General features: G+C 42.2%; 1 protein-coding gene across 7 annotated transcripts in view; it reads right to left on the reverse strand.

Annotated features, from left to right (window-relative positions):
* Positions 1-22833, reverse strand: part of Ubxn2a (UBX domain protein 2A) — a 42155-nt gene that overhangs the window by 12465 nt on the left and 6857 nt on the right. The window contains exons 1-5 of one of the 7 annotated variants that reach the window (XM_039112930.2): positions 15707-15845; positions 14962-14997; positions 12428-12481; positions 6669-6810; positions 2122-2228 (exon numbers count right to left, since the gene is read on the reverse strand). In XM_039112930.2, the coding sequence (XP_038968858.1) occupies positions 2122-2228; positions 6669-6810; positions 12428-12468 (290 nt within the window). In that variant the 5' untranslated portion in view covers positions 12469-12481; positions 14962-14997; positions 15707-15845. Of the gene's footprint in view, positions 1-2121; positions 2229-6668; positions 6811-12427; positions 12482-14961; positions 14998-15507; positions 15632-15666; positions 15935-22833 lie in introns of those variants that run through there. The other 6 variants (XM_063262477.1, NM_001109482.2, XM_039112932.2 and 3 more) reach the window with 6 other exon arrangements.

Raw genomic sequence — 22833 nt, forward strand, 5'->3', positions numbered from 1 at the left:
TCTCAGATAGGGAGTGACTGGATGCGGGGAAGCATTTGGGATGTAAATAAACATTTTAAGAACAGACAAAGAAGAAAATGGACAAATAATTAAGATAAACATTTCTCCAAAGAAGAAATACAAATGACTAATAAACATAAGAAAGCTATTCAACATTACTAATCATGAGGAAAATGAAAAGAACCAGAATAAAACATTGTTTCCTACTTACAAGAAAAACTATAATTTAAAAAGGCTGGTACTGACAAACATTAGTAGAGACAGAAAGACTGTACCCCTCATACACTGCTGGTGTATTGCTGCGGTTCTTTTAAATGGTGTAGCCACTTTGGAATACAGTTCGACAGCTCGTTGTGAAGTTAAAGGTAGAATTAACATTTTCGAGATCTATATGTATGTTCATATCCCCAACTGAAAACATTTTTTCCACATAAACTTAGCCAAGGGCTGGAGAGATGAGCAGTTCAGAACATAGTCCACTCTTCCAGAAGACCAAAGTTTGGCTCCAGAATCTATGTCAAGTGGTTTTCAACATCCACTAACTATAGTTCCAGGGGATATGATGCCTCTGGCCTCTGCAGGCGTTTGCCTGCAGGTATACAATGCATCCTTTCCCCTTGGATACACATAATTTAAAAAAATTAAACCACAAACTTAGTTGGGTTAGTGATACATGCCTGCATTCCTAGGATTTGAGAGGTAAAGATAGAAAGATAAGGACTTCAAGGTCATATTCAGTAATGGACTTGGGGTCATCTTGGGCTATGAGACACTGCTATCTCCCTGAACTAAGTAATTTATACAGGATGTGAGAGTGTAGCTCAGTAGTAGAGCACTCGCCTAGCTTGAATACAGGTCTGGCTTTGATCTATATCTTTGCAAAACAAAAAGTAAACCCAAACCAACAACTGATAAGAAACAAACAAAAAGCAAAATACTTGCACAGGAATATTCATAGTAGCATTATTTTTAACAACTAAAAATACGGAAATGATCCAAACATCTAACCACTGATAAACAGACAAAGTGTGACATATCTCTCCATATAGCTGTCCCTCACTCTTTGAACTCACAGAGATCAGCCTTTATCTTTCTTGAGAATGCTAGGATTAAAAGCATGTACCACCATGACTAGCCAGATACTTATTATAGTAATAGTTAATAGCCTCAATTGCCAAGAAAAATTATAAGTGTATATGTTTAAGTTATTATTGTGGGATTATATATATTCAAAAGAGCTCATGATGGAAAAGTAAAAATTGGTTTATAAAAAAATCACATTTATATATAAATCAATGCACAGGCTGCAGAAGTGGTTCAGAGGTTAAGAGCACTCTGGATTCAATTCCCAGCTCCTACATGGTGACTCACAATCATCTGTGACTGCAGAGAGTCAGATCTCCTCTTCTGGCTTCCACAGGCACCAAGCATGCACATGGTGCATAGATATACATGCAGGCAAACATCCATACATATAAAATAAAATTTAAAATCTTAAAAATGAAAAAATTTCACTTCACAGGAATGAAAACTCAACAAAGACATTAAGACAGCTATTTCTGAGTATTAAAATTATTTGTAATTTTTATGTTTTTCTTAATGTTTTAAAACACTTTGAATCAAGGCTAGCATGGAGAGAGAAAGAAAGGGAAGGTAGGGGAAGGGGTGAGGGAGAGGAAAGAGGGTGAGAAAAGAAGAGAAGAATCAAGTTAAGCCAAATGGGGTAGTTTATTTATACCTTGGATTTCAAGGCTAGCTGAGACTAGATGAAACTGCTGTTTAAAGATTTTGCATTGTTTATGTCTGTGTGTAGGTATAGGCATGTGAGAACAGATGCCCTTAGGAGGCCAGAAGAGGACGTTAGACACCCCCCACCCCAGCTCTCGAACTAGAACAGCAAACACTCTTAACCTCTGAGCCACCTCTCCAGCTCTGGCTGTTGTTTAAACAAAACAAACAAACAAAGCAACCCAACTCCTCTGCCACCCACCCCTCCCAAAAAGATGTGAACTCACAGAAGAAACAGTATGTCTGTGAATATGTAAAGGGGCACAATCATTAGTACAATTAATTTTTCATTGGAAACATGTTTAAAATACCCTTCTACTTCAGCCTGCTTACCCCTTTTTGATGGAGTTCAGAAACTGCTGACTTGCACCATCAGAGTAACTTCTAAAATCATCATTGACAGTGAATCCATTTTTCCACAATTTTATATTTACATCTACCTACAAGGCAGTACAGAAAGGAATGCATTGTTAGTAAAGGTGATAGTAGTAAGTGAGGTCCTCTGAGCCCTTCTAGCACCGTGGTTTTCCAAACTCTTATTATATATATAAATAATCATTTTGCCTGCATGAATGCCTGTGTACCATTTGAATGCAGTACCCAGAGGTCAGAAGAGGGTATCAGATCCTCAGGAAGTGGAGTCACAAAAGGTTGTGAGCCACCACAGGTGTGCTGGGAATTGAACCCACACCCTCTGAGGAGTAGCCAGTGTTCTTAACTGCTGAGCCATTTCTCTAGCCTCCTAGCACTCTATATTCTATATATAAAGAGCACACTTCAAATATGAAATACAATAATGTATATAAAATATATGGTTAAAAACCATTAGTAATATGAATATAACTCACTTGGAAAAAGTTCTGTGGCATGTGTGACTGAGAGGGCACCTGAGGTAAGGATTTCTAGATTCTCACCAATAGGAGGACTTCATCTGAAACAATTCTGAGCATGAAGAACATGCAGGGACGGTACAGTGAGGCATGCCTATAATACCAACCCCCAGGAGGCTGAGATAGGAGGACTGTGAGTTCCAGAGTCCAGCCTGGGATATATACCAAGTACCAAACAGGTCCGTCTGAGGTACAATATGTAATTCTGCCTCAGAAAGCAAACACAACAGGCTGGAGAGACAGTCATGTACTAAGAGTGCTCCTGCTCTTACAGAAGACAAGGATTTAGCTCTCAGCCCCCACATGACGGCTCACAGTTTAATATAGTTTCCCCTATATAAACTTATTTCTGTTGATATTTACATAAGATGAAAAGCATCTCTTCATAGGAAAAACAGAAAACACCTTAATTAAATTACCCAAATCACTTGAATCTAACAAGCCTACATTCAGCAGGTACCTTAATTTTAAAAGCTCAGTATCTAAGAGCATGCCCAGACAGAGAGGGTGACAGAGAGAAGCAAACAAGAAAATGGCTGGAATGGTAGCCTACTTCTAGACTGAATTAGTGAAAAAGGACCCACTTCAGGGCCCATAAGAATACCAGTTTAAAGAGTCTAAAAGCCTTTGGGAGAGCACAGCATACATACAAATTTGCTATGAAGCTTAGGCTGACCATAAACTCCTTACCCACTTTCCACCAAACCTGCTCAAGAATAAAAAGCACTGTATCTACAAAACAGCCATAAGGTATATCATTACAACTGAAGCTCATGTTTACCTCATGAAACAAAAGCGTTTAAGGGGGAAAGAGAAGAGGGGCCAAAAGTTCGGCCACAGGAAGCTCATCCTTGGAAAGAAAGTTCAATCAGGAACAGATTGCTTGTAACATCCTCAGTCAGTTTCTGCTGGACACTGTGCTCACCCAATCAGGTGATGTAATCTACCTGCTTTACTTGGTTTTTTTGCTTGGCACCTCCACTCAAGGGCATGCTCTTATTAGGGATTTCCTATGATTGCTTCCATAGGGCCTCCCCAGTTGATTTCTGTCAGCTCCTGTTTAATGATAATTTACTATCTATCTGTTATTGCATCTGATGCTTGCTATGGCTACTGTAGACCATTCTCCTGACCATAGAGAACAATCTATCATGGGAGTCCCTGAAACTGAACTCATGTCATCAGGCAGGCAGCAAACACCTCCACCTGCCTGCTGAGCTGTCTGTCATAGAGCTGTGGAAGTCAGTACAATTTGTGGGAGTCAGTTCACTCCTAGCATATAGGGATCTGAACTCAAGATTATCAGGCTTGGCAGCAAGCATCTTAACCCTCTAAGCCATTTTGCCAGCCCCCTAGTCTTACTTTGATAAAACTTAAGTTTTAAAAGGGCCTGGAAATGTAGCACAGTCTATAGGATGATTGCTAGGTTTGGTCCCCAGCTCTGTATAAAACTAAACATGCTGACATGTTTCGGTACAAATAAAAAATAGGCGTGACTGATTCTTGTGTGTCACTACTCCATGCTGGTCCCCTGGTACTCTTGGACCCAGGCGGTCACTCCCTGGCATTAGTTCTGACACTGTAGGGCCATATAGAACTAACATTAATTTATTTCAGTGATGCTGGTTCCAGTTGGCACCATGCCACATTAGCCTAGTTATCTTCTAGCCCCAGTGGTTTCTCCACTCTCATTGCTAGTCACCCTGGCCATCCAGGAACTCTCTGGTCCCAGTTACCTGGTAAAATCATGACTCAACAAACTATAACCCAACAATCAACAATCAGGTTTATATGTTAAATTATCAATCCATAATGCATCCACACAATAAACTTACAACCAATTGTTAAAGATATAAACCGCCCACCTAGATAAGATAAATTTGCCTACAGAAACCCATACCAACTACTTTGGCAATTCAAGACCACCTGGATCTGGGTCATCTTTCTCAGTCTCCATCTTGATTCTTTTTCCTTCTCCCTCTCTCGCGCCTTACAAAAACTTTGTCCCTGTCTTATTTTATTACTGTCTAATCATGGCCTTGACCTAACTGGTGCCAGCCCTTACCTACATACTGACATCAACCCACACTGACTTATACTTACAATCCTTGTGTGCAGGAGGCAGAGGCAAGGAGGATCAGAATACTTCAAGACCAGCTTTGGCTAAACCCTTTCTTAAAAAACTTAGAGTTTTTCCACATACCCTCTTAGTGTCGGTCTTTAAAAAGTCAGTTGGATTCTTATAATTGGTATTATAATTGAAATACTTTTTTTAAAAAAAAGAATCAAACCTTATATAGATACGCAGTTACAAAGTTATTTTTAAAATGTTTCCTAGATATGGAGAGTTCATCAAGGTTTAATAAGTGTTACTATCTCAAAGTTAGTTGAGAATCTGAATGTGAAATCTGAATTCACTCTCCGTCTTTTCATATACCTGTTACTTTAAAGTCTTCCACCTTTGTACTATATGTGTTGGAGTTTTTACTCATACATAATTTTTCCCCCTTGACACAAGGTCTTGGTATAAAGCTCACTAAATAGCTTAGGTTGGCCTTGAACTCTAAGACCCTCCTACCTTAGGCCAAGTTCTGTGTTTACAGGCCTGTGCCACCACACTGAGCTCATGCGTGACTTTTTAATAACATATGAATTAGTCAGTTGGAAAATAGTGGTTCTCTAAGCCATGTGAATCTAAACGCTAATGGATGTCCATTATGATACATATTATATTTACTAAAATAACACTAACCTCATGGGGAAATACTGTAAGTTTGAAAAGCTGTCAAGTGCATGATAGCAATTTCCTCAAATTCTTGTTGTAGTTAAAAGTTGACTAAATAAAACGTTTGCATTTGTAACAAATACCATAAGTTATTTTCCTACTTAATTGTTCTGTGAAAGCACCTGCTAAGTCTAATGAGCTCGTATACATGTGTGCATGTGGAAGCCAGAAGTTGATGTCAGAGTCTTCTTCAATTGCTAGCTTATCTTTTTTTTAACATTAAAAAAAAAAAATCAGGCTGTAAAACTGGCTTAGCAGTTAGGAGTACTTGTTGATTTTGAAGAGTGCCTGGCTTGGTACCTGCATGGTGGTTCCCAAACATCTAGTCCCCAGATAACCCATACTCTCTGTGAGCAGACACACACGCACACATTCATACGAAACACCCAAACACATACAATACATCTAAAACAAAACAAAACATTTGGAGTACATATGTGTATATAGGTCAGAGAACAGCTAGGGAGTCAGTCCTCTCCACCATGTGGGTTGCAGATTTTTGGACCTGGCTGGCGCAGGTGCCCTTACTCAGTGAGCCATCCCTCCCTACTTCCCACTCTAGTTTTTGAGACAGGATCTCTTACTGAACCTGAAGTTCACCAATTCAGCTAGACGACTAGCCACCAAGCCAAAAGGATCCTCTTGTGTCCCTGTTTCTCCAGCCCTGGACATGAGTCTTGTAGTTTTTACGTGGCAGCTGGGAGTCCAGATTCAGGTCCACGTGCTTAGGTCTACATGGCAACCAGTCTCTGACAGTCATCTCCCTAGCGTCCTTCCATTCTACCCTTGAACTTATTACCTCGCTGAGGACAACCTGTCACTTCAGTTCTCCTGACTCCCAAGCATAGGGATCACAGATGCAGACCACTTTGCACCGTTTATGCTGTGCTGGCATTGATTTTGTGTTTACTATGTAAGCATTTTACCAGCTGAGCTACATCCTTAGCTCATCACAGATATTCTTAAATGAAAGTACCATTTATTACTTGGTTTGTATATTCAAGCAAGTAACACAATAATTTGTAAGTCAGTTTGAAGTGACTGCTTTGATTCCTGCTCAGATTTCAGCAGCATTACCTACCATTGCCTTTCTGGCACCTGTGAGAATTTAACAAGAGGAAAAGGGTGAAAAATAGCTTTCCTATTACAAAAGTAGTTTTGATTTCAGGGATCCTCCTAGAGGCCAATAAGTATCAGATATTCACCTGTTTCTTCTGTTCAGTGGGGGACAAGCATTTGGCACCAGCCTTCTCTGCTTCCTCAAAAAGGCTGTCAACAAAATATTCACAGTCCTTTTGTGGATTATCATTGAGGGGTTGATTGTCAGGAGGTCCTGTTTCACAAACCCTAAAAAAAGAAAAAAAAAATTAAGTGTTGTTAGCTCTAAGTTAATCAATCTTTGGGGAGGGCTAACTTTTGCTGTGGAAGGTATCTTTTGTATTTTAGGATCTCTAGCAGGCCATACAGTACTGATATCAAACAGTGTGGAAAGGCACAAATGATAACAAAATACAGTTATGCATATGTATGAAAATGCCACCATAAACCCACTACTTAGTAACTTAAAAATTAATTTAAGAGCCCCCAAACTAGATGTTCACTATTAAAGTATTTATGTTCATGAGTGTGTGTAAATGTGCTCATGTGTGGAAGCACTTGAAGTCAGAGAACAACTTGTGAGAGTTACGGGAACTGGTTTACTCTTTCTACCACGTGTGTCCCAGGGTCAAAGTCAGGCTGTCACTTGGCAACAAGGGAGCTATCACATTTACCACATCAAAGAGGTCAATAGGAGGTTAGAAAGATGGCTCGCGGGTTACATACTGCTTTTCCAAAGGACCTACACGTGGCAGCCCACAACTGTTACAAAGCTCACAGACGTGATGCTCTACTCTGTGTCTGAAGGCAGCTGCACACAGGGGCACCATTCCTACAGACACATAATTAAATCTCTGGAAACACATTTTTAAGGAAGATCTCAGTAGAAAGTAACATTTGTTAACGAATCTCCACTTAAAGTGCTATAATAGCCCAAAATATCTTTATAAATGCCAAATGTGTCTGTACTGGCTGGTTTTATGTGTCAACCTGACACAAGCTGAAGTCATCACAGAGAAAAGAGTCTCAGTTGAGAAAATGCCTTCATGAGACCCAGCTGTAAGGCATTTTCTCAATTAGCGATCAAGGATGTGAGGGCCCCTTGTGGGTGGTGCTATCCCTGGGCTGGGAGTCTTGGGTTCCTTAAGAGAGCAAGCTGAGCAAGCCAGGGAAAGCAAACCAGTAAGAAATACCCTCCATGGCCTCTGCATCAGCTCCTGCTTCCTGACCTGCTTGAGTTCCAGTGGTGTTGAACAGCAGTGTGAATGTGTAAGCTGAATAAACCTTTTCCGCCCTAATTTGCTTCTTGGTCATGATGTTTTGTGCAGGAATAGAAACCCTGACTAAGACAGTGTCTAACACAAGTCCAAAAGCACAAAAAAGTAGATGTTTTATTTTTGGGAGGGTCTCATATGCCCCAGACTAGACTCAAACTCTCTATGTAGCCAAGGATAACCTTGAACTACTACTGCCTCCATCTACCAAGTGCTGGGCTTATATGGTACTGGGACTGAGCGCAGGGCCTAATGAATGCTAAGCAAGAACCCTATAGTTAATGTATATGCCCAGTCAAACCAAGTATGTTATTTCTGAAGGGTTCAAAACAGCTTTTTTTTCCCACCCCATCCCATCCCCAAACTCACTCACTCTCACACACACATTCTCTCTCCTCTCTCTCTCTTTTCCACCCCCAAAACATTTCCCCTCTCTCTCTCTCTCTCTCTCTCTCTCTCTCTCTCAGAAATCCTGTTAGAAAAAAATTACTGAAGAGCTGTTTTTGCTCTCCAGACATTTCCAGACAGCTCAGCTCTCTCCAGAGAAAAATTCTAAAATCTTCACTCGCTTTCTGCTAGCTTATCTCATGCACTCATGCAGACCAAAGGCCAGTTTTTAATGTCCATATCAATTCAGTTATGTAGCCCAGGTTCCCTTTTGACCATCCTATGAACAGCACCTGTGACCCCAGTCCTTTGATTCTTAAGAGACAGCAAGCAAGTTTTCTCTAACATTGCAAGAATTCAGGGATAAGTCAGACAGATAAGATAGATAACTGGGTGGGACCCTGCCCTGAAATTACCATTTTTACCACACCTCGGCCTGGACTCCTAGCGTTTCAAAATGACCTTGAACTTAGGAACCAGCCTGTCTTTGTATCTTTCTGACAAGCTGGCTCATAGTGTAATTACCTGTTTATTTAGATTTGTGAAGCTCCTCATAATTCATATTGCATCCTTATATTTTTGAATAAATGAGAAATTATAGATTTTTCAAACTCCTGTTTTCTTTGCCACAGCCTTAAGGGCTGTCCTGAAGGTCCCAGCATTTACCATTTTGCTAAAACATTAGCCACACCTTGACTCCCTGACTCAAGCTGTTTCTGATTATCATGGAGTCATCAGTGTTAACAGAGAAGACATTCCTCAGAGGAACATGAAAGAAATTATCATACAAACAAGCCTTACACCCAAAGTAGCCATCAACACTCATGGAAGCTAATACCTGGGCCCTGTCCCAAGGACTGGAACCATGACACTCTGCCCCCACCAAGACCATGGCAGGTTAGGCACTTTCTTTGCACACTCACAAGGATATTCTCCACTAATGATCACTTTAAAAGCACACTTTCTTTTCTATTTGCTTTTCAAACTGACCTCATGTAGCCCAGGCTAGCCTCAAACTATATAACTGAGGCTGGCCTTGAATTTCTGACTCTCCTGTCTCTATCTCCTGAATACTGGAATTATAAGCATGTACCATTCTACTTGGCTTTTTGTTGCTATTTATTTTGAATTTGTAGTTCATCATATAAAACATTATCTAGGATTTTACTTATAAGAAATAGATTCTGAGCTTTTGGAAGTTAGGCACAAGATTTGTATGAAGTGATGAAATATCAACATTTTGTACCTCTCACTGTTAGGAACTGTAAAATACACTTATTCATTCTGCTGCTAATCTGCCTTTCTTCTGTGCTTCTACCCACGATACTCTATAAAGATCTATTCTAAGTACTTTACATGTGCCAACTCATTCAGGCTTCACAACGGCCCTAGAAAGTGTTATTTTAATCTTAACAGATGAGGAAAAGGCTAAGTAATTTGCTTATGCAAGTCTTCTGCTCTTACCACTGTGTCAGACAGTCTCTCAAATTGTCATCAATCTTGTTATTAAAATGTTGGTGCTCAGGGTTGGGGACATAGCTAAGTTGGACATAGCTCACTCATGAGGACCTGAGTTTTGATCCCCATCACCCAGGTATGCAGGGAAGTGATAGTGAATCCCAGCACTCTCTGCAGAGACAAGCAGGTTTCTGTGAATTCCAGGTCAGCCTGGTCTACAAAGGAATTCCAGGCTAACCAGGGAAGTAGTTGAGACCCTAGCTCAACAAGTAAACAAACACATGGCAGGTGTTGTGGCTGATGAGATGGTTCATACCCACAGCAATGCTTTAAGTTAGATTCTTTTTACTCCCCAGATCATTCTTTCATGTGTGTGTGTGTGTGTGTGTGTGTGTGTGTGTGTGTGTGTGTGTGTACACACTATTATTATTACTATTGTACCTTCCCAGAACAATGGCACGAGATCCTTCTCACATAGAAACAGTTGCACTGTGAGACGATAGTCCATGATTTTCTCGTTAGTCAATATAGGTATTTAGCAGTAGATCCAGGCTCTGTGGCTCATGTTTAGATACCTTTATTTAGTTACAACAAGAAAAACTAACTCTCACTAAGAAACTAGAATGTATATGATTTGGTTTTCTCATCTCTTAGATGCAGATACTGAGTTGGGATGTAGCTGGTTGGTAGAGTTCTTGCCTAGCACTCACAAAGCCCTGGGTCATGGTGGTGCATGACTAGAATCCCAGTACTTTGATAATAAAGACAGGAAGATCAGAATTTCAGAGTGATCCTTGAGTACATACAGTATTCAAGGACAGCCAGGGCTACTGTGAGAGGGTCTCAGAGAAGAAGCCAAGATGCAAATGCCACCACAAATGGCCATGAAAATTAAAAGACAGTAAAGCTGGAAGTGGTGGTGCACACCTTAATCCCAGGGGATCTCTATGAGTTTCAGGCCAGCGCGGACTGCAGAGCAAGTTCCAGGGCTAGATATCCCGCCTTGAAAACCAATTTTTGTGTACTGTGCAAAGGTTATCTTTGTGTTATTCAAATGCTGATTTCTCTGTCCTTACATCTGATTTCCATCTGGACAGGGCTTTGTTATGTTTATTCTGAGAATCTCAAGTCTCAAGTTTGTAATCATCCAATGGCTGGGCAGAAGAGAGACTAGGGCAGAACATCTATCAAGGAGGGGGAGGGGGAGAGGGACTAGTCATAGGGAGGAAGAAAGTTATTAAGAGTTCAGCTGGACAATGGAAGCCCTAATTGCAACTATTACTTGGGAGCATGGCTGGGAAGTAGCCAGATTAGCTTAGATTTTACTGCCTAGGTATCAAGGGGATGCCTAAAATAAATCTTTTTTTTTTTTTTTTTTTTGGTTCTTTTTTTCGGAGCTGGGGACCGAACCCAGGGCCTTGCGCTTCCTAGGTAAGCGCTCTACCACTGAGCTAAATCCCCAGCCCCGCCTAAAATAAATCTTGGTATCTCTGTGTTGTTATTTGGGACTAGCAAAGGGAAAGAACTACAGAAGCTGGATTAATTCATTTTTTTTTTTTTTTTGGTTCTTTTTTTCAGAGCTGGGGACTGAACCCAGGGCCTTGCACTTCCTAGGCAAGCGCTCTACCACTGAGCTAAATCCCCAACCCTTAATTCACTTTTTATGTTTATATGAACATTAATTCATTCTACACCAAGCAAACAAAAAAGTTTTAGAAAACTTCAATAAATCAAATAAAAAACAATGAAAAGCACTGTAAATAGGTAAGATGAGTGAAGCCAAAGAAAACAATATCAGGGCTTGAAGACCAGAATTAGAGTTCAGTAAATTGGCTAACCCAGTTAAAATACTTACTGGGCAAGTTTGAGTTCAATCCCTAGAACCCATACAATCTTGGAAAGAAGGAACTAGGGGTTGGGGATTTAGCTCAGTGGTAGAGCACTTGACTAGCAAGCGCAAGGCCCTGGGTTCGGACCCCAACTCCGGAAAAAAAAAAAAAAAAAAAAAAAAGGGAAAGAAGGAACTAACTCTATGAAGTTGTCCTCGGACCTCCACATATGCATCGTGGCATGCAGATATGTATGCAAACACATGTATGCATACACACACACTAATGATGATGATGAGAGTAGTGGTGGTGGTGGTGGTGGTAGTAGTAGTAATGAATTTTATTCAGTAGCAGTTTTTTAAAACACAACCATATCCTGGCCTGGTGGTGTGTAAGCCTCTATTTCCAGCTGCTTAGCAGGCTGGGGCAGATTTGCAAATTCAATGAATGTGTGAGCTACAGAATAAGTATAAGGCCAACCTGAACAATTTAGTGGTGCCCTCCCTCAAAAACAAACAAAGACAAACAAACAAACAAACAAAAAACAGCAAAAAACTGAAAAGATCTGGGAATGTAGTTCAGTGGCAGGGTGCCTGCTTTGTATATGTGAGGTCTTAGGTTCAATCCCTACCAAAAAAAAAAAAAAAAAAAAAAAGGAAAGGAAATTAAAAGAGAAAAAGTGATTATGATTATAAGAAGGAAGACTTCCAGGTACAGTTAAAGGAACAAACTTCTACTACAACTATTCAATGCAGCTATGAATAAAAACAAACCACTCTGAAAATATATTACTATTACCAGCATGTGGAAGCAGCCATGTATATTAAAAGCCCCTTTACTATTTCTGTCAGTGACACGCAAGAAAACCAGAAAGAAAATAGCCAAGGCATTTACACATCATTGCTTGGGTTAACTTACCATTCTTCTTTTATACTGTCAAGATTATCTACTTCTTTCATTCTCTTTGTGCTACTGCAAAAGTTAAAAGAAACAAAATTAAAGTTTTCAATAGTATCAAAAAAACTTCAACCGACCAAATTCAGCATGATCATTTTCATCTAAAACAAAACAAAAAGCCCAACAGGGTGTGGTGGTAACATGTCTGCAATGCCAGCACCTGGGAATCAAAGGATGATCCTGTGTTCAAGGTCATTGCTAAACACAAATATGGGCCTTGTGAAAGACACTATTTCAAAAGATAAAAGAAAGCAAGCCTTTAACATCACCCCTGGGGAAGCAGAGGCAGACCAATGTCTATGAGTTCTAGGCCAACTGGGACTACAAAGTGAGACCCTGTCACAAAGCAAAAGGACACAGCCTGGAGGGGCTTCTCAGTGGTTAAGAGAACTTGTTCTCGGTCCCCAACTCCGAAAAAAAGAACCAAAAAAAAAAAAAAAAAAAAAAAAAAAAAGAGAACTTGTTCTGGCAGAGGACTGGGATTAGATTCTTAGCACCCACTTGGCAGCTCACAACCATCCATGACACCAATTTCAGAGTGACACTCTGATTTCTGAGGGTACCTGGCACAGGCACACTTGTGGACAAAACATTCATTTAAGAAAAAACCCACAAAGACGCAAATAATATTTTTAAAGTGGATTTTTTTTGGGGGGGTGGGGGCTTCTAGAGACACTTTTTCTGTCTGCTATATAGGTTTCCTCACACCTGTCTCCACTAAACACTGTTAACTGCCAAAAAATATTTTGAAGGGTGTTTTGTGTGTGTGTGCACTGTATACATACATGAAGGCAATGTCAGGCGTCTCCCTAGCTCTTTTCCTACTGTATTTGTTTGAATATGTGCAGGTATGTATGTATGCATGCATGTGGAGGTCAGAGGGCATTTTCAGGTGTTTCCTCCTCAGACACCATCCTTATTTTTTCAGGTAGTGTCTCCCTGGAACCTGGACTCACTGATTCAGCTAGACTGGCAGAGCTGAACTCTAGAGATCTACTTGTTTGTTCCCCTCAGTGTTGAGATTATAGGTGTCCACCACATCTCGCTTTTATGTGGATGCTGGTGGTTCAAATTCAGGTCCTCATGCTTGCCAAGGAATGCACTTTACTGACTAAGCCATTCTGCAGCTTTTAAAAGTTTTTCATCATTTGTTTTTTTTTCTGAGGTCCCTCTATATAGCCTGTGACAGCCTGGAATGATAGTCCCAAAGACCCTCATCTCCATTCCAACCAGTAAACACTGCTGTCAGAGTGCTGATTTTTAGACTTCCCTACTGAAAATCCCTTTATGATTCCCAAAAACTGCTGTTAGAATAAGATCCAAATCCTTTGTGCAATATTACAGGGGAACTAATATAGTTCTTTACATTTTTCCATAGCTGCAATTAATAGGTTGTAATAAAAGTATTGCACCCTAGAGGTCTTCATTGTTATGATCATTACAACTATTGCTGAAAAGTCATATAATTATTATTTCAGCTACTTCTTTTATTTATCACTATACAGCTACTGCATGTATTTATTTCATGCAATAAAAACAGAAAAATAATAATTCAGGTATCATGTCCAACAGGTATCTCATTTGCACCCACAAATGGGCAGGCCCACTGAGTCTAGGCCCACAGGCCCTCCCTCCTTCACTTCCTAGTGAGTTGAATAGAATGCTGACAAGCTATGCTTGGTGGGCTTCTGAGTACTAGGATTTATGGAATCCATCTATGAGCTATGAGGAAGTCATTATCCATGTTAGGGTAAGACTTAAGCCATGAAGCTGCTTTGGGGTCACTTATACTCCTGTAAGTAACCTGTCAACCATGGTCTGTGAGTAAGCCCAATAAATTCAAGTGAAGCTGGACTCCAATGGAGTCCACACTTCCGGGAACCAATGGTGCTCTGTCTAGGGTGAGTGGGCATTTGTGTGCTCCTCCATAGTAAAAGTTCACTTAAAGAATTCATGTAGGACTAGGGTGTAACTCCGTGGTAGACGACATATTCAAGCTTATGAAAAAAACCTGGGTTTGAGTCCCAAAAGGTGCGCAAAGTTGGGGAGGGAATTAAATGAATGCTCAAAGGGCTGGAGATGTAGCTCACTGATTAAAAGCAATGGCTGCTCTGCCAAAGAACCTGGGTTCAATTCCTAGCTCCCATATGGTGGCTGAATAATCACCAGTAACTCTAATTTTAAGAGATGATGACGCCCTCTTCTGGCTTCCACAGGTACCAGGCACAAAAATGGTACACAGATACGCATATAGACAAAAAGTTGGTCACATACAGTAAATGACATATCTTTAAAAGTGCTCAAGTAGTAACTGCTACCTACAGTATTCTTTTCCAGTACTCTGCACTCAAGTGCTCTTTCCTACTTGAACACATTTTGACTTTTGCATTTCACCAGTACCTAGCACTAGCATCAATATTATCACACCAGTATTCCCTGCATTAACATCAAGACAACTCAGGAGATGAATCACGCTGTTATACCAGCGCACTCACCAGTGTGACAGTCTCAAGTTCAAGTCCAGCCTGGGGCTTGATAAGGACAAGGACACCACCAACAAAAACAAAACAAACAAAAAACCGAATCAACAGTCAGTTCCCTGTTTCTCATCTCAAATTACATACAAACGAACAAACATTGGAGGCCACTCTAACGTTCACTTTTGCTGATAACTAATAAACTTTTAGTACCACGAGTTTAGAAAAAGAGGGGGAAAAGATGCTGGAAGAAAAAAAAGGGGGGAAAGATACTGGAAGAAAAAAAGATCAAATTAGGAAAACAGTAAACATCATCTTTCCAAAATTATCAGTTAAAGGCAGTTAAGGAAGGCTGGTGAAGTCAATTACGAAACGTTCGGCGCACTAGTCATTCTGTATTTCTGGAGTGCGCTTTCGGCAGCTTTCGCCTTTGGAAATAGAGACATCTCGACGGCTCCTAACTCGGAAGTTTCTGGGCACTTTCAGAGTAAGAAGCGCGATGTCCTTCTCCCGAGTTCTGAGCCCCGCAGCCAGCAGAGCCGGGAGCTCCAGGTCTGCATTCACCTGGGCCGGGCTCCGCCAGACTGAGGCCTCGGTCGGCCAGTGCCCTTCCCCGGTCGCAGTCGCGCAGGCCAGCAGCCCCAGGTGCCGACTCACTGCGGCCCAGACTGTCGCGGTTGCCGGCGACAGCCCAGAGCGCCTCCGGGGAAACGCCCGCCTTACCCCTCACCGGCCGAACGCGCAGTGGATCCAGGAAACTGACCTCAGGGCGCGGCCCCACGGCCTAGTCCTCGGTCCCCGGGGGCCGGCAAGCGCCGCCGCCGGGCTTCAGTCCCTCAGCCCAGGAGCGCCGGGAAACCCTCTCGGGACCAGCGGCCAGACCGCGCAGATCTGACCCGCCTCCCTCAGGCCGCGCGGCGCGCGCCGGGGACGGCTCCGCGCGACTCCGCGCGGCTCGGAGGAGCGCGCCTGAGGAAACGGGAGCGCGCTGCGGACGGCTCCGCGCGGTTCCGAGGAGCGCGCCTGGCTGAAACGGGAGCGCGCCGGGGGCGGGGCTTCCTGCGGCGGGTTTTCTCAGGCCGCCGCGAGGCGCGCGCTAATGGCGGCGGGCCTTTAGGTGTCGCCAGCGCTGCTGTTTCATGCTTCTTTAGGTGGCGCGGGAAATGCCAGGAGCTAGGTGGGAGTTCACCTGACAGTCCATCGTTTACCTATTTCTTTCTATACCTCCTGTGCTCATCCTTAGAGAGATCTTCCTGCATCATCCTGTCAGTGAACTTCCTCTGAGCCCTACCATCTGAAGAGTGACTGTTAAAGAGACTCGCCCGCCCTTTGCGCTCTTAAAAAGGCTCTCTACAGAGACCACTTTCTTGTACAGGATTTATTTATTTGCTTGTGTATATTTTTGGCGGCGTGTGTGTTGAGACGGTTTCTTTGTGTAGCCCTGGCTGTCCTGGAACTCATGCTGTAGACCGAGCCGGCCTTGAACTCAGAGATCCTCCTGCCTCTGCCTCAAAAGTTGGCTTCCTATAGGATTTAGATTTGACTTCAGAATGCCCTTTATTCTATTCAAAGCTAGGTCAGGCGTGTACCCTCTAAATATCTGGTCTTTGTCTTATTAATGATTTGCAGAACTGCTTGTAATCACTATGTGGTCAAAATACTAGCTGCTCTGACCATTTTTAGGGAAGCACATCTTCTCCAGGTTCCCACACTTTCGCACTCTCTCAGCCTGAGCCAGGAAGCATCCCCTCCCCCTTTTGCCACTCCAGAAAGTACATTGACTTTGGAATAAACAAAATGTCTCTGATGGTCCATTTTCTCCTCTATTGTTGGTTGGTCCAATTTTTCCTTCACAGAGGTCTTTCTAGCCTTATTTATTCTTTCCTATACAGGAAACACACACACACACACACACACACACACACACACACACGCACGCACACGCACACGCACACGCACACATGCGCGCGCACACACACACAGAAAGAGAGAGAGAGAGAGAGAGAGAGAGAGAGAGAGAGAGATCTAGACCTTGTGTAGCTAATCTAGGAAACTGTTGAAGATCTCATTGATTTTCCTCTATAATAGTATGTTTTTCGTTGTTGTTTTTGTCTGTTTTGTTTTTGAGGCAGAGTCTGTGTAGCTCTGACTGTCCTGGAACTCACTAGATAGACCAGCTGAAGAGATTCCCCTGCCTCAGCCTCCTAATTGCTAGGATTAAAGATGTGTGCCACTTTACCCAGGTACAATAGTCTCTCTTTTTTTTTTTTTTTCTTTTTTTCGGAGTTGGGGACCGAACCCAGGGCCTTGTGCTTGCTAGGCAAGCGCTCTACCACTGAGCTAAATCCCCAACCCCCAATAGTCTCTTAAATCTAAATCTAGACTTGTTTGTTTGTTTGTTTGTTTTTTTAGAGATGGAACCATAGTTTTTTACCTGCCAGACAATGTTATGGTCTCACAGGTCTTGTTTGTTTTGCTCTCCGACATTTTTACATTTGGCCTATGGCAATGGATCATCACAATGGGCCATTCCTTCCCACCCACTTCAATAATCTTTCTACATAGAATCTAGATCTACCCAGGTGTGGTGGCAGACACTTTAATCCCAGCACTCCGGAGCCTGAGGAAGGCAGATCTGTGTTTGAAGACAGCCTGGTCTACAGAGTGAGTTCCGGGACAGCCAACACCTCATTGAGAAATCCTGTCTCAAACAAAACAAAGAATCTAGATTTACCTAAACTGGGTTTTGGTTTTTATCTGACAGTTATTAGTGCCTGGAGTCAGTTGAGACTGAGGCTCACCCACCAGCCACTCCTACCCAGGTAAAAGCAATATGGGATTCTTTTGAGGACCTCCTGAACGGCTCAGGCATCCAGTGGTGAGTGTAGCTCTCAAAACAGGGCTCCTGATCTCCTGTCTGTTGAGTTACTTTCTTTAACTGCTGGTAGAGGTGCATACCCATGTAATCGTGTGGATTAGAATGTGCATAATTATTTTATGTATATGTTACATATAGTAATTATATATATAATTGTTAGTTTGGGGCATTCTCTACAGAAAATGTTAGATGCAGCATATATATATATATATATATATACTTTTTTTGAGATTTTTTAAAAATTTTATCTTATATGTATGGGTGTTTTGTCTGCTTAAGTGTCTGTATGCTAATATCTCAAGATCCTCCTATGTTGGCCTGTCAAATATTAGTATTATAGGCATATACCTCTCTGTCCAGACATTCTTTGGTCCTTCTACGAGGTTCTAATATTTTGTCCTTTTGTCCCCAGTCCTATTATAGGGTTTGTTCTAACGGCAATAGAAAAGACTCTTTCCCATGTCAAAAGTCGACTTCCCAGCCAAGTGTGGTGACATATGCTTGTAACCCTAGCACTGGCAGGGTGCAGAAGAATGTAAGTTTAAGATCACCCTGGTCTCTGTGGTGAAACCCTGTCTTAACTGACAAAAACCACCTGACCATAGCTCTATAGGTTTATTTCTGTACTTTTCTTCTTATTTTTAGACAGGGTTTCGTTTAGCAATAGCTAGCCTTGATGCTTATTTGATCTTCCTGCCTCTAGGTCCTGAGTGCTGGGATTATAGGCACTGCCACACTAGGTTTATTGAGGGCTGGCTGTCAAACCCAAGCTTCCTGAATACCAGGCAGACACTCCTGCACCCAGGTTTATCTCGGAACATTGGTGTGTGCTTCTTTCAGTTGACCTTTGAAATAGGGCAGGCTTGCCTCGTTTATCAAAGATGACCTTGGATTCCTTTGTCTTACTGCTTCGATCTTCCAAGATTGTAGGCTCGCAGCCATGTGTATGGCTTGGAGGTCTTGAGTTCAGGAAGTGTGACGCCTTCGGGCTTGGTGTTCTGTGAGGACTGTTTTGGCTATTCAGGGTTCTCTGCAAATCCATACAAATTTTTTTTCTTTTCTTTTTTTCGGAGCTGGGAACCGAACCCAGGGCCTTGCACTTGCTAGGCAAGTGCTCTACCACTGAGCCAAATCCCCAACCCCAAATCCATACAAATTTAAGGCGAGGTTTCCTATTTCTGTTTAAAATTTGGTTTTGTAACCACTGAGCCATCGCTCTGCCCAGTTTACAATTTTGCCAATACTGTTTTCTTCAGAAAATTATATTTCCTTGTTGAATAGGATTAAGGCAAATCAGTTTGTCATTGTGTGTAATCTTTTCTGTTAAACTTCTGGATTTGGTTTGTTGGTGTTTTATCTTGTTTAAGAATTTTGCTTTAGTTGTTTGGTAGCACAGGCCTTTAATCCCAGCACATGGGAGAAAGAGGTAGAAAGATCTCTGAGTTTGAGACAGTGTGGTGTACAGAGAAAGTTCCAGGACAGCTAGGGCTACACAGAGAAACCCCATCTCCAAAAACAAACAACAAACAAATATAAAACAAGAAAAAAAAGGAAGTTTGTTTTATTTTCTTACAAGGGATATTCTATAGTTCTTGTGAAGTTTTAATCTGCTTATGTTGTTAAAACAATGTTCTTCCCATAGAACAGGTTAGAAAATATTTCTTCCTTTCTTATTTTTAAAAGTTGTGTGCACGTGTGTGTCTCCATATGTGAGTGCATGGGTCTGTGGAATCCAGATGAAGGCATCATATCCCCTGGCACTGGAGTCCTTTTTTTTTTTTTTTTTTTTTAAAAACCATTTGGGTCAGGTGCTAGAAACTGAGCTCAGGTCCTCTGAAGTGCTGTGTGTGATTTTTCACTTCCTAGCCTCGGCTAGTTCTCTCTTTCCTGTGACAGGGTCTTATGTAGTTTAGGCTGGCCTCAAATAGGAGATCCCCCTGTTTGATTGTTGATTCAACTTCTTGTTAGCCCCGGTCCTGTAGTTTAGTCTACTGGTGCTTGAGGACAAAAGGCCTTATTTGGTTTACACTCCTAGGCCATGGTCCATCACTGAAAGAAGTTAGGGCAAGAACTCAAGCAGGAACGATGGGTGGATTCTGCTTACTGGTTAGCTCTCTGGCTTGCTCTGTTAGCTTTCTTACGCAGCCCAGCCCAGGCTACCGGTTTAGGGCTGGTCCCACCTACAATGGGCTGAGTCAAGGCAGTTCCTTAAGGATATTGCCTCAGGCCGATCTTCCCAAGGCCATTCTTCTACTCTGGTCTCTCCACTCTGGCAACTCAAGGTTATGTGGAGTTGACCATAGAAACTAATCAAGTCTTTATATACTTTTAATTTTTCATCCTCCTCTCTCTATATAGAAGACTCCGCTAGATTTTTAATTTTCTTTTGAGTCAGCTTTGGCGGTTAGTGTATTCTAATAATTTGCTCATATATATATATGTGTGTGTGTGTGTGTGTGTGTGTGTGTGTGTGTGTGTGTGTGTACATGCTGGCATCCCAAACTTGCTCTGTAACCAAGGATGACTTTGAGCATCTGACCCTCCCAAGTCTACCTCCTAGGTGGTGAGACCGCTTGCTACCCATTCTCTGCCCCAGCTTATGTGCTGCTAGAGAAGGAGCCTGGGACCTTTTGTATGCTAAGCAAACATTCTAGCAACTGAGTTGTATCCCAGACTCTCAGCGTACTTTAAGAATCAGGGTTTTCTGGTGTCCCTCAGGCAGGCCCTGAGCTATCCTGTCTCAGTTTACCCTGAAGCATGAACTATGGGGATAGGTCACCCCGTCTTGAAGGACTGAATTTTTAATTTTGCAAATTTAAGTTATGCGTGGCTGCTAATCACATTGGACAGCACACAAATCTTATGTTTCGCGTTATCATTTTGCTTTGTAACTTAGTGTTCCTTCACATGCATCAAATCTAAAAATAGTCTCTTGGATGGTGGAACTTCATACTTACTAAATCGGGATCATATCTTTGCTGAGGAATTCCTTACAGCCCTGTAATATGCTTTTCCTTCACTGGAAATACCCCCCCCCTTTTTTTTTTTTGAAGAAATTGCCATTGTTTATCTGTGTTGATTTGCCTTTCATCATATGACAAACAGCTGGAAAAATCAACTCAGGAGAGCAGTGATTCATTTTGGCTCATAATCTCAAAGGTTCAGTCCATGGTCACTTAGCCAGTTGCTGTGAGGCTGGGTGAGGCAGAATATCAGTCACCGCAGCAAGACTGTGGCAGACTGAAGCTGCTCCTGTCTTGGTGGAAGCACAGAGCGGAACAGGAGGGGCCCGAGATGCCTTCAACGGCATGGCCCCCAGCAACTTCTTTTTTTTTTTTTTTTTTTTTTGGTTCTTTTTTTCAGAGCTGGGGACCAAACCCAGGGCCTTGCGCTTCCTAGGCAAGCGCTCTACCACTGAGCTAAATCCCCAGCCCCTCCAGCAACTTCTTCTAACCAGCCCCTTACCTGCTAGAGCTCTGCCGCCTCACAGAAGTCCACCCAAATTGTAATCCATCAGTAGATTAAAGCCTTGATTAGATCAGAGCCCTCAGTCATCGAATAGACAATGATTGACCATAGCTGAGCACAGTGGCACACACCTGCAATCCTAGTACTTGGGAGTCTAAGGCATGAAAATGAGGAGTCTGAGGACAGTGTGGGCTACACAGTGAGACCCTGTCTCAGAAAACATTAGCTATTATATTATTCTTTCCTTCCTTCCTTTCTCTCTTCCTTCCTTCCTTCCTTCCTTCCTTCCTTCCTTCCTCCCTCCCTCCCTCTCTCTCTCTCTCTCTTTCTTTCTGACAGAGTTTCTCTGTGTAGCCCTGGCTGTCCTGTAGACCATGCTGAACTTATACGACAAGATCCTCCTGCCTCTGCCTCCTGGTGCTGCTATTAAAGGGGTGTGCCACACTGCCCAGTTTACAACACTATTCTTCCTATTAAGGCTATATATATATATTTTTTTTTTGAGACAAAGTCATATTATGTAACTCATGCTGTCTTTAGCCCAGGCTTGTCTCAAACTCAAAATCCTCTTAACTCAATCTTGAAAATGCTGGATTAGAGGTACCATCATGCACAAAACAGCCACTTCCTGTTTTGTTTTTTTATTGTTGATTTTTTTCCATTTGTGCCTTGCAGTTTTCGTCAATTTAAGGACTCGTTTTCTTAAAACATTATTTATGTGTATGCGTGTGTCTTCATACATATTCAAGGGAACCTGAGGAGGCCAGACTGGGACGGAATAGGGTGACTGATCCCCGGCACTGGATACATACAGGTTGTGAGCCGCCATGGTGTAGGTTCTGGGAGCCAAACTTGGGTTCTGTACAAGAGCAGCGAGCACTCTTAATAGCTGTGCCATTTCTCCAGCACTAAAAGCAGCAGTTAAGAAAAACTCTCTGGGGGCTGGGGATTTAGCTCAGTGGTAGAGCGCTTACCTAGGAAGCGCAAGGCCCTGGGTTCGGTCCCCGGCTCCGAAAAAAAAAAAAAAGAACCAAAAAAAAAAAAAAAAAAAGAAAAACTCTCTGGAGAGTTGAAGAAATAGACAGCCCAGCAATAAAGAGTAAGTACTTAAGTGTTTTTAAAGAGGGCCCAGGCTTGGTTCCTTGTACCAACCTGATGGCTCACAACTGCCTGTTACTTCACTTTCATGGTATCTGATACCCTCTTTGGACCTCCGCTGGCACTGTGCATATGTGTTGCATGTACACACACCTACCTGTAAAATAAAATTAATATTTAAAAAAAATCTTTAGGATTAGGGATGTCTCTAAGTGGTGAAGCATTTGCCTAGTATCCCACTCCCAAACAGGTTTTCACTATAGTCCTGGCCAGCCTGAAACGTACTATGTAGATGAGACTGGTTGAAAACTTAAGAGATCCACCTGTCTCTGCCCCTTGAGTTCCGGGCAATGCCTAGCATCTTTAAGATCCTGGGGATCCCTGTCCAGCTTAAAAAAAGAAGGTATTATTTACTCCTTTAATCCCAGCACTTGAGAGACAGAAGC

The sequence above is a fragment of the Rattus norvegicus genome, chromosome 6 (assembly GCF_036323735.1).
Source record: "Rattus norvegicus strain BN/NHsdMcwi chromosome 6, GRCr8, whole genome shotgun sequence".
NCBI classification, from domain to species: Eukaryota; Metazoa; Chordata; class Mammalia; order Rodentia; family Muridae; genus Rattus; species Rattus norvegicus.